This window comes from Musca vetustissima, unplaced genomic scaffold (assembly GCF_032173495.1).
Source record: "Musca vetustissima isolate MV318-11 ecotype Yass unplaced genomic scaffold, APGP_CSIRO_Mvet_v1 utg112237, whole genome shotgun sequence".
Classification (NCBI taxonomy): domain Eukaryota; kingdom Metazoa; phylum Arthropoda; class Insecta; order Diptera; family Muscidae; genus Musca; species Musca vetustissima.
Window position 1 is genome coordinate 61,489 of NW_026888012.1, and position 12,049 is coordinate 73,537.

The window sequence follows — 12,049 nt, forward strand, 5'->3', positions numbered from 1 at the left end:
ATATTTTTTATGTTTTGTTTCTATTTTCAGCAGAAGAAAAATACCAAAACTACGTTCTGTCATAGTTATATATTTTCAACTTCGATAAATTCGTATGTCGACATATTTCGGTAACATTCATATAAATACATGTGTTCTACATTTGTGGTGAAAAACGTCGAACGAGCTAGTTGAACGTTAGGTAAGGCTGTAACGCAACTTATTTCAGTGTAAATACGCCATAAGAAATATTTTACTACACAAAAATACAACCCTGCATTGTCCACTATTGTGAATGGTTGTCACAAGAACATCTGTTTACAGCAACTACAAGCTTGCTTGCCTTCAATTGCTTCATTTCAACATTAAAATAAATATCAAATTAAATATTAAAAATAATTCAAATATCCCCAAAAAATCCACCAATTGGACTCCGAACAAAATGACATTAGTTTTAAAGGTAAATTGTCGGGCCTGTAATCGAGAATGCGGCGATTACAAACACCTGATGGATGAGACGCTAATCGATGAGGAGGCCACAACGCTGGCTGCCCTACTCAACTATTGCACCACATTGGATTGTTTTGATGGCAATGAAGACTTCTCCCTGCCCGAACACATTTGCAATAGCTGTGTGGAACATTTGCTACAAGCGTACCTGTTCAAAGAAATGGTTCTACAAAATGATCGTGATTTGAGGGAACGTATCAAACGGGAAATGGAAGAGGCACAATCGAATCTGGAAATAGATCAGGTAATACACGAAGGTGATGATGCTGGCAGTGAGGTGGCCAGTGAATTGAAACAATGTGATGATTATGTGGAACAGGAAATTGATGTTGGCGAGGCGGAAGAGGAAAATTTAAAGGGTTTTCCGCCAGAGGAGAAAGTTGTGGAAAAACCAAAATCAGTGAAAAAGGTTGAAAAGCATTCAGTGGTGGTGGCTGAGAAAAAGAAGCCAGAGAAGAAAAAGGAAAGCGTGGAGAAAATGGAAGTGGTAGAAGAGTCTAAGGTGGAAGAAACGGAAGAGGATATTTTGGAATATGAAATGGTAGAATGGTTGGAAATAGATGAAGAGAATTCCACAGTTACGGATGAGCGGCCGGAATCATCACAACAAGATGTCGATGAACAGCATTTTATTAAAATCGAAGCCAACGGCGGTGAGGGTAGTGAATATATAACACCGGAGGATGAGGAAGAACACTTTGAAAGTGCCGACTCCATAGATGACAGTAAGGATTATGATGAAAAGGAGAATGGTATTAATCAACAATCGGAAAAAGAAACAGAAGAAGATGAGGTGAAAAAGGTGCCAAGAAAGAAATTTGTTAAGGTAAGTTGGAGATACTTTCTGAAATTAAAATATTTTGTAAAATGACTTTCTTTTCAGACTGGCGGTTTGACCGAGGAAGACCTAAAATGTCAGTATTGTGGCAAACAATTCGATAAAATGTGTCGTCTGCGAGAACACACCTATGTCCATACGGGAGAAAAACCGCACGTATGTCAAATATGCGGCAAACGGTCGCGTACCAAGACCCATTACAACGTTCACATGTTGACCCATAGTGAGGAGAAAAAATATCGATGTGATATCTGTGGACAACATTATCGTACCTCGACCAGTCTACGAGTACATGAACGTAAACATTCTGACATACGACCATATGCCTGCCCGATTTGTGATAAATCCTTCCATACTGCAGAACAAAAGAAACTACACGTTATGATACATACAGGAGAAAGGCCGTATAAATGTGATATCTGCGACAAGGCCTATCGAGAAAGTCATTCCCTGAAACAGCACATACTGACACATGGTGACAAGAAACCCTACCAGTGTGATGTATGTGGTAAGGGTCTAACCCAAATGTCCGGTTATAGACGACACATGCTGCTGCACACCAATGAATATCCCTACAGTTGTGATATCTGTGGTCGGCCGTTTAGAATCTCTAGTAATTTAGTGGCCCACAAACGTCTTCATTTTGATACGCTACCCTATCAATGTACAGTCTGTTCAAAGGGTTTCAATAATTCAACAAGGCTAAAGAAACATATGCTACAACATGAAAAGGAATCGACCAAAGAATCGTTTAAGCCACGTAAACCACGTCAGGATCCCATAGTTGTCGATACGAAAATGTGTAAATCAAGAGTTGTGGAGATTATTTAATTCTTTATTTTTTTTAATTTTCAATAGGTTTTGTATGAATATTTTGTACGTATGCTTTCTAATTTCTATGATTTTGCTTTTTTCTTTCTTTCACTAATATTGTTATATTTTAAAAATAAGTATATTAATTGTACGCCAGTTTAGATATAATTGCAAGAATTGTTTTTTGATTTAAGTCTTATAAGTCTAATTTAATTTAACTATAATGCTATATAAGAATTTTATACATATGTTCTTTAGTGAATAGTTGAAGCATTCTTAAACAAAAAAATAAATATTTTTGTACAAAAATTCTATAAATGTATATGTGTAATATTTATTTATTTAAAAGGAAACTTGTTATTTTGAAAGTTATAATACCTAAACATACAACCAACATGTATAGCTTCAATTGCCATTGTTTTCTGCGACATTTTCTTCATTTTCCATGTTATTATTCTCTTTAATATCTTGTGGAATTTCTGGGTCTTGCTCAGTTATATCATAAGTTATTTGAATTAGTTCCTTTGCCTCTGACTGATTTGGTTCTTGAATTAGTTTATTCTGATTGTCCTCATTAGGAATCGTTTGATCAGTTACATAATTTATGCCAGTATTAATAAAAGCTCTAGATGCTGGTTCACACACATCTTGAAAAATATATTCATCGGGTGGTCCATCATCTTTGGGTGCCTAAAAATATGTTTTTTTTTTTAATTGTGATTGTAAAAATGTTCGTTTCTATTAGCTTTTCAATGTGTGTAGCACTTAGTTAAGGTATTTCATAATCGGGAAATGACATCCCTTAATTTATACTCATAAAAGCTAATTATATAATCGGGAAATGATATCCGTTAATTTATATTCATAATAGATCATTTAACATTTAGGGGTACATACTTACATTTTGTTGTAGTTTATGACGAAAGAATCGTTGAATTTTACGAGCTGCCTCTTCTTTTTCGAATATATCCAGGCTCTGATCGGAGTATTCCTAATGAAGTAAACGATTTTCGGTTACGTTGGCATATACAATATATATATATATACAAACCTTTGCGGGCACATTAGTATCCATGGGTAAAAACATGGAACGTCTTACCAAAAAGCCACGGAAATTAGCCTGAAATATAGAGACCATTATAAGAGACCATTAAAGGAATCGGGTATTTGGAATAATTGAATAAAAATACTTGTATTTTAAGTGCCGCCTCATTACGTTTACGTTCCTCTTCACGTTTGATTTCACGTTCACGGAAGTATTGATATAGGGTTTCAGTGCCATCAATGTTCTGAAAATAAAGAAATTAAGATTACTTTTTATGTTTGAAAAAAAAGATGCCCAGAGGTCTTTATAAAGAACTGTATGGAGACCAAAGATATTTATAAAGACCAATAGGTCTGTATAGAGAACAATTGTCTTTATAAAGACCAATTGGTCTGAATAGATTCTTTATAAAGACCAATTGGTCTGTATGGAGACCAAAGGTTTTTATAAAGACCATTTGGTCTGTATAGAGACCAAAGTTCTTTATAAAGACCAATTGGTCTGTATAGAGACCAAAGTTCTTTATAAAGACCAATTGGTCTGTATAGAGAACAAAGGTCTTTATAAAGACCAATTGGTATAGGGGCCAAAGGTCTTTATAAAGACCAATTGGTCTGTATTGAGACCAAATGTATTTATAAAGACCAGTTGGTCTGTATAGAGACCAAAGGTCTTTATAAAGACCAGTTGGTCTGTATAGAGACCAAAGGTCTTTATAAACACCAGTTGGTCTGTATAGAGACCAAAGGTCTTTATAAAGACCAATTGGTCTGTATAGAGACCAAAGTTCTTTATAAAGACCAATTGGTCGGTATAGAGACCAAAGGTCTTTATGAAGACCAATTGGTCTGTATGGAGACCAATTGGTCTGTATAGAGACCAAAGGTCTTTATAAAGACCAATTGGTCTGTATTGAGACCAAAGGTCTTTATAAAGACCAATTGGTCTGTATTGAGACCAAAGGTCTTTATAAAGACCAATTGGTCTGTATTGAGACCAAATGTATTTATAAAGACCAATTGTGTTTTTATAAAGACCAATTGGTATAGGGACCAAAGGTTTTCATAACAGACCCAATGGTGTGAATAAAGACCAATTGGTCTGTATAGAGTCCAAAGGTCTTTATAAAGAACAATTTATCTGTATAATCTACCTAAAATTACCTCATGTACTGTCATATACGCCTCTACAAATTTCTGATATGCCGCCTCTATAACTGGCCGGGAAATTTTCAATTCATCATCGGAAAATTTACATCTCCTAATTAACTCATCCAACATATCGATTTCATTGAATTTGATTATTTCAATCTCCTTTCCCATTTCACAGCGTCTCTGGGCCAAGAAACGTTTAAAACATTCCTCCATGGCTTGACACATTTTTTCCGCTTTCGATGGTTGTATGTCACAGACACACATATCCGCAACAACCTCATCGACTATACGTAAGGCACGATCTATGGCCATTTTGGCCACTAAAAAAACGAAATAAAAGAAAAAATCGAAACTTCATTGAGTTTTGTATTAGATAATGGAAAAATTGGGGAAAAAACCTACTTCGTGCCTTGTCTCGCGCTACAATCACCGAATGCAAATAATCAATTATGAATTGACACAAGCACTCTTTGGTTGGTTGACATCTTAGAACTTCACGCGTAATGTCCGATAACAGTTCAGGCAATCCTTCTGGTACATTTATTGTTTGGGAGCGTATTTTGCCATGTTGTATTAAATAGGCCATGGTTTGGGTTACTATTATGTCGGATTTTTTTTTATAAATGAAAGTTTAATTATTTTGAAATACAAAAATAACTATTAGGTTGGTGCCAAGGATTGTTTCATGGGAATCAACGCCTTGTTGAGTACTTCACAAAATATTGTTTAAAAATCTGCTATTTGCTAAGTCTTTATAGAAAAAATTTTGCTAAGCCAAATTTTTAAGCCTCATTTTTGTCGCCTTATTCGACATTTTATTTCGGTCGAACTCCATACTTGAAATAAAAGTCAATCACCTTAATTTTTCAGATTAAAACATATTCCCGTTTCATTGGTAATGAAACAATTTTTTTGTTCGCAGATCGAGCGCCCGTATAAATTATTATTCCGAATCGAGTTTTTATTTGATATTGACCCCGATCTGACAGAAATAGTTTTTGTTTGTAATATACTACAATATAAATACTAGTAGTTTATGATGACATCGAATGAAAACGCGATTTGGTGTCAAAGTGTAAACAGAACCTCAAAATAATGGACTTGAGAAATTTCAAAATTTTTGAATTCCTAATATTTTTAATACTTCTCATTTGCAAAGGATATGCGGAAGGTAATTGAGATAGAAATTTATTTAAATTTTATTAAATCTTTTTTCCGGTTTCTTTTTATACAAATTCTCAGTCCTAACCCCCTGGCCGGAGCGTATTGTGGGCGGCATGGATTTACCCGAAGGCTATTATGTACCCTATCAAGTGTCACTGCAATATTTAATGAATCCCGAAAGTTCAAAACGAACTGGACCAATTTATAAACACTTTTGTGGTGGTTCCATAATATCGCCGCAGCATATTTTAACAGCTGCCCACTGTTGTTATGGCTTCGATGTTAGACGTATGACTGTAGTGGCTGGTGTACGAGATCTGCGTGATACCATGGTCAAACGTTATTCCGTTGATACAATAAAACTACATTCAAAATTTTCGGAATTGTTTTCAAATGATATAGCGATTTTGAAATTATCCACACCCTTGGATCTGGATAATCGTACACAGTCGATAATTGAATATATCCATGAAGAACGTATACCGGGAGGTGTAACAGTATTTCTGACCGGTTGGGGTTTGCGTATACCGTTCAGTTTACAAATACCATTTTCATGGCCATCTGTTCAGGATCATTTGAATACTATTAGTACTCCGACTATTCTGCAAGTAATGAATTTTCGTACCGTCTCCGATTTTCAATGTAAACTGGCTATTGATCGATTGACGCCGAGAGAGTTATGTGTTACGGGTGATTGGATCTCTGGAGCATGTTCGGTAAGTTAAGTCTAGGGAAATTTAAATATCTATGTATGAAGGGAGGTTAAAGAGTGAGGCTTGAGGCCTTGCCTTTAGATTTGATTTTTAGTGAGATCCTTGAAATTATGTTACCTCTCCCACAATTTTTCGAAATTTCAAATAAAATTGTCCGTTTTTTCTATTCTGCAGGGTGACTCTGGCGGACCTTTAGTAATGCTCACCAAAAACGGTTTAATCCAGGTCGGAATTGTATCATATGGCTTATTTGTGTGTGGTGTTTTTAATGGTATCGTGCCAGATGTTTACACAAGAGTATCCGAATATAGGGAATGGATAGAAAACAATATGAAATCGTGAGAAATGTGAAGAAGTGATTTTTAAAATTATAGAAATAAATTGTGAAAAAATCCACGCCTATTTTGGGGCTTAAAAAAACATTCTTTAAAAATCCACGCCTACTGTAGAGCTTAAAAATATTCTTCAAAACATCCACGCCTATTGTAGAGCTTAAAAAATATTCTTTAAAACATCCACGCCTATTGTAGAGCTTAAAAAATATTCTTAAAAAAAATCCACGCCTATTTTGGTGCTTAGCATTGTAAGCTAATTTAATTACAACACTACCTCATATTTCAATGTATTTGCGGTATCGGATAGACTTAGGAAAAATGTCAATGTCATTTGGTGAAGTATTTTCCGACAATTGGATAAACTACATTGTAAGTGGTTCAAAACCACCTGGGTGTTCTTTCGCTGTAATGATAAGAACTACCCAACTAACTACCCTGCGGTGTCTTAAAGCCGTTGGCGGCCAAGTTCTATGTAATTGATTAAGACACTATAAATAAAATGACTTCGAATTAAAAACTTACTTACTAAACTTACTTAGCTTTGAGAAGTAAAAGTGTCAATACAACAATGTTTCCACGAGCTTTGTTGGGTTTGGTCTTAGTCCTGGCCATATGGCAGTGTTATAGCGCACCATCATGGGAGGAACCATTGGATTGTGAGTCGAAAAAAAGTTAAAAAAATATTTAAAATAATTTTAAATCTGTTTCCTTTCATCCAGTGGAAGCCTATTTCGATGCCTTAGATGCCGTCCCCGAATCTCAAGAACGTGTGGTCGGAGGTTATGCTGTTGACTCCGAACAATATATCAATTATCAAATATCGCTGCAATACAATAAAGATGGTGATTATCGCCACTTTTGCGGTGGTTCCATAATTGCACCCAATCGCATTCTAACTGCCGCTCATTGTGTCCAAGGGCAGAATCCCCAAAAATTAAGTATTTTAGCGGGTATCAATGACCTGCGTTCCAAAGACGGTTCCCGATCTCAAGTCACTGCCATTGATGTCCATAAAAATTATGTACCCCTTAAGTCCAGTGATATTGCAATTCTGAATATTGATCCACCCCTACAGTTGGATGGTAAACGTATCGATAAAATTAATTTCAGTAATTCGGAAAAGGTGGGTGCCAAACAACCGGTACGTTTATCTGGATGGGGTTCGGTACATCATTTCGGTAATGGCGTTTTGGCCCGCTATCCCAAAAGATTGCAATTGCTGAACTATGTAACGATCACAAATGAGGATTGTAAACAGATTATGCAGGATTTATCGGATACGGAAATTTGTGCCCGAGAGCGCTTTGGCAAGGGGGCCTGTAATGTGAGTTTGTAGTTGAAATTTTAGAATTTTGTTGTTGTAATTTCGACGATTTATTTTTTGATATTTAGGGTGATTCTGGCGGTCCCTTAGTTATGCAGAAAGATGACACCTTAACCCAAGTGGGCATTGTCTCATATGGCACCGCCTTTTGTGCTTCAAGTGCTCCAGATGTTTATACCAGAGTTACCGAATTTGATGATTGGATCAAGGAACGTCTTTAAAGTGGGAAATTTTCTTTATTTTTTTTCTTCTTACTTTTTACCACAAAAGAACTTTAATTTTTATTTAATAAATATATTTAAATGAATATAAAACCAGTAAGAAAAGTTCAAAAGTCGGACGGGGCGACTATATGATACCCTTCACCACTTTGGGTACATACAAGTGATGTTAACATCTACAATATCCTGTAGATAGAACAGACATAGAATCTTTCTAGGACCATTAGGATGGAATCGGGCGAAATTAGATGTGCTATCTAGATAGGTATTTGAACCAATTGAAAACCCCCATACACATACCATTCTGAAATTGCATGTCAAACGGGCAGACTTGGATTGTTAGGTACCATTTGTATGAAATCGAGTAAAATTATGTATGGGAGCTCTATATAAGCACATGGACCTAATTGAGCAACCGTTGCATACAACATTTGTTTTTTGTTATCGCTCTATATTCAATTTAATACCCTTTGCCAAATTTCGTGTAAATCAAACAGGCATAGGCTCTTCGGTGCCCATTTACATAAAATGGAACGAAAAAATATATAAGACCAAAATCAAATCTGAACCGATTTCAACAAACCTTATCACACATCATCATCGGACGAAACTATATATGGGACCTATATCTAAATCTAAACCGATTTTAGCAAAACTTCGCAGACATCAATCTGGACCTAATTCAGTACTCTGTGTAAAATTTTGTTCCAATCGGACAAATATTGAGAGTTTGGTGCATCATTCACAAAAAATCGGACGAAACTATATATGGGAGCTATATTTACATCTGAACCGATTCCAACAAAACTTCGTACACATAAGCATGGACCTGATTCATTGCGCTGTGCAAAATTTTGTTCCAATCGGACAAATATTGGAAGTTTGGTGCATCATTCACATAAAATCGGACGAAACTATATATGGGAACTATATCTAAATCTGAACCGATTCCAACAAAACTTCGCACACATAAGCATGGACCTGATTCAGTGCGCTGTGCAAAATTTTGTTTTGTTTTGGGAGTTTGGTGCATCATTCACATAAAATCGAACGAAACTGTATATGGGAGCTAAATTTAAATCTGAACCGAATTTCTCCAATTTCAATAGGGTTCGTCCTTGGGCCAAATAACTGAAATGTGTCAAATTTGATCCAAATCGGATCATAGATGCGACCTGTACTTTTTTAACAAAAATACATGGACGGACATGCGTAAATCGACTCAGAAAGTAATTCTATGCTTATTCTCAAAAGGAACAATGGGTCTATTTCGATTCCGTTTGCCTGTTACAACAATACGCACAAAGACATAATATCCTGTACCACAGTGTGGTGAAGGGTATAAAAAGATTTATTAAAAAATGCCCAAAACACCAACAATTAGCAAAGATATTTTACACACTCCAAGAGTCCATAAAAAAAATATTTCTTAAAAATCCACGCCTTATTTGAGTCCATGAAAAAATATTCTTTAAAAAATCCACGCCTAAATATTGGTCCTTGAAAAATATTCTTTAAAAAATCCACGCCTAAATATTGGTCCTTGAAAAATATTCTTTAAAAAATCCACGCCTAAATATTGGTCCTTGAAAAATATTCTTTAAAAAATCCACGCCTAAATATTGGTCCTTGAAAAATATTCTTTAAAAAATCCACGCCTAAATATTGGTCCTTGAAAAATATTCTTTAAAAAATCCACGCCTAAATATTGGTCCTTGAAAAATATTCTTTAAAAAATCCACGCCTAAATATTGGTCCTTGAAAAATATTCTTTAAAAAATCCACGCCTAAATATTGGTCCTTGAAAAATATTCTTTAAAAAATCCACGCCTAAATATTGGTCCTTGAAAAATATTCTTTAAAAAATCCACGCCTAAATATTGGTCCTTGAAAAATATTCTTTAAAAATCCACGCCTAAATATTGGTCCTTGAAAAATATTCTTTAAAAAATCCACGCCTAAATATTGGTCCTTGAAAAATATTCTTTAAAAAATCCACGCCTAAATATTGGTCCTTGACAAAAAATTCTTTAAAAAATCCACGCCTAAATAATGGTCCTTGAAAAATATTCTTTAAAAAATCCAAACCATATTTGAGTCCTTGAAAAAATATTCTTAAAAAATCCACGCCTTATTTGAGTCCTTGAAAAAATATTCTTTAAAAAATCCACGCTTATGGCTCAGATTGTCCTTGATCCACCCCTTATTACTCCGACATTTTGGCCACGTAATACCTTTTGTCTTTAATAAAACCTTTGAAGCCGCTTCGAATTAATATCATGGCGGCAGATCTCTTAGGTTGTTTGTTTTTGCCTGAAAAAATTACAGGTTTGAAATTTAATTTCTTTAAGTAGCAAATTTATTTAAAAAACTAACACTCAGCTAGTATTTAAGAAGATTAATTTTATCATAAAAATAGTTTAATTTAATTTAATTAGAAGTTAGTACTTCGTACTTGTATTTTTGTATAAAAACATATTCAAAAGGACCTGACCAACAGAGTGCGGCTATTGGTTCTTGGAATCAAATAGGAAAAATGTTCGAAAAATTGGTTTTATTTGTGGTTCTCCTGGCTGTGAATTGGAATTCTGGCGAGGCCTCCTCAGACCTGCTTTGGGATTGTAAGTGAAAAAATAAAAATAAAAAAAAAAATAATAAAAAATATGCAAAGAAATATTTTTTTAATTCCCTCCCTTTTCAGTGGATGCCTATTTCGATGCCATGGATGCAGCGGGAAATTCTCAAGATCGCATTGTGGGTGGTGACAACGTTCCCGATGGCGAATATATACCCTATCAAGTATCGATACAATATTTGAAAAATAATACCAATCGTCATTTTTGTGGCGGATCAATTATCACCCCTAATCGCATTTTAACTGCTGCCCATTGTGTGGTGGGACAAAACCCCGAACGTATTTCCATATTGGCTGGGGTGATTGATTTGCAAGATACAACTGGTTTCCGCTCGCAGGTGACACGAATTGATAGCCATGAGGATTTTAAACCTATAAAAGGCAATGATATTGCCATTTTGGATATTGAACCCGCTTTGGAATTGGATGGCCAACGTATGGATACCATAAATGTCGATTATAGTGAACCAGTAGGATCCGATGAAAAATCCATATTAACCGGTTGGGGTTCTATACGACAATCGCGAACATCACCCATTTATCCAAATCATTTGCAACGATTGTCATATCGTACTATGAGTAATGCGATTTGTAAATGGCAAATGCGTAGTTTGACGGAGACTGAGATTTGTGCGAAATCCGATAGGGGTACGGGGGCATGTGCGGTAGGTTAAAAGCAGTTTTTTAAATACTTTATAATTTTATTTTAATATTTTTTCTCTAGGGAGACTCAGGAGGTCCTTTGGCCATGCAGAGGAATGGTGAAACAATCCAGGTGGGAATTGTCTCCTATGGTCGGCGTAAATGTGGTTCAGATGGCTTGGATGTTTATACCCGAGTTGGAATGTTCAATGAATGGATTAAGGAAAGAATTTGAAATATTTTGAAAATTATAAACAAAAATAATTGAATTTAATAAACAATAATAAAAAAGTCCTTGAAAAAATCCACACTGGAGTCCTTGACAAAATATTCTTTAAAATATCCACTTTGTGGGTTCTTCAAAAAATTTTTTTTAAATCCATGCATAGTAAAGGCTTGAAAAAATATTCTTTAAAAATTCCACGCCTATTGGAGTCCTTGAAAAAATATTATTTCAAAATCCACATTATTTTGAATGTTTGAAAAATTATTATTTACAAATCTACTTTCCTTTGAATGTTTGAAAAATTATTCGACGTTTCGTTGAGCCCTTGAATAGGCATTCTTTAAAAATCTACGTTTATTAGAGTCCTTGAAAAAATATTCTTTAAAATATCCACACCTATTGGGGTGCTTGAAAAAATTACGATTTTTTGAGTCCTTGAAAAAAGGTTTT

General features: G+C 35.0%; 4 protein-coding genes across 4 annotated transcripts; 3 read left to right on the forward strand and 1 right to left on the reverse strand.

The window, feature by feature from the left end:
• The first annotated feature begins 421 nt into the window (after window positions 1–421).
• LOC133335846 (zinc finger protein 391-like) lies at window positions 422–2,159 on the forward strand. Its single transcript, XM_061544141.1, has 2 exons — window positions 422–1,315; window positions 1,373–2,159. Exons 1-2 carry the CDS (start codon window positions 422–424, stop codon window positions 2,156–2,158), a joined length of 1,680 nt encoding a protein of 559 aa, XP_061400125.1. The 3' UTR covers window position 2,159.
• Window positions 2,160–2,545: 386 nt separating this feature from the next.
• On the reverse strand, window positions 2,546–4,925 carry LOC133335847 (uncharacterized). The gene is made up of 6 exons (XM_061544142.1): window positions 4,742–4,925; window positions 4,349–4,659; window positions 3,331–3,429; window positions 3,192–3,260; window positions 3,042–3,131; window positions 2,546–2,830 (listed from the first exon to the last, which is right to left on the reverse strand). Exons 1-6 carry the CDS (start codon window positions 4,923–4,925, stop codon window positions 2,546–2,548), a joined length of 1,038 nt encoding a protein of 345 aa, XP_061400126.1.
• A 509-nt stretch (window positions 4,926–5,434) lies between these two features.
• Window positions 5,435–8,096, forward strand: LOC133335848 (chymotrypsin-C-like). Its single transcript, XM_061544143.1, has 5 exons — window positions 5,435–5,510; window positions 5,582–6,145; window positions 7,091–7,207; window positions 7,271–7,875; window positions 7,944–8,096. Exons 1-5 carry the CDS (start codon window positions 5,435–5,437, stop codon window positions 8,094–8,096), a joined length of 1,515 nt encoding a protein of 504 aa, XP_061400127.1.
• A 2,536-nt stretch (window positions 8,097–10,632) lies between these two features.
• LOC133335849 (chymotrypsin-2-like) lies at window positions 10,633–11,608 on the forward strand. Its single transcript, XM_061544144.1, has 3 exons — window positions 10,633–10,717; window positions 10,798–11,396; window positions 11,456–11,608. Exons 1-3 carry the CDS (start codon window positions 10,633–10,635, stop codon window positions 11,606–11,608), a joined length of 837 nt encoding a protein of 278 aa, XP_061400128.1.
• Window positions 11,609–12,049: the final 441 nt, after the last annotated feature.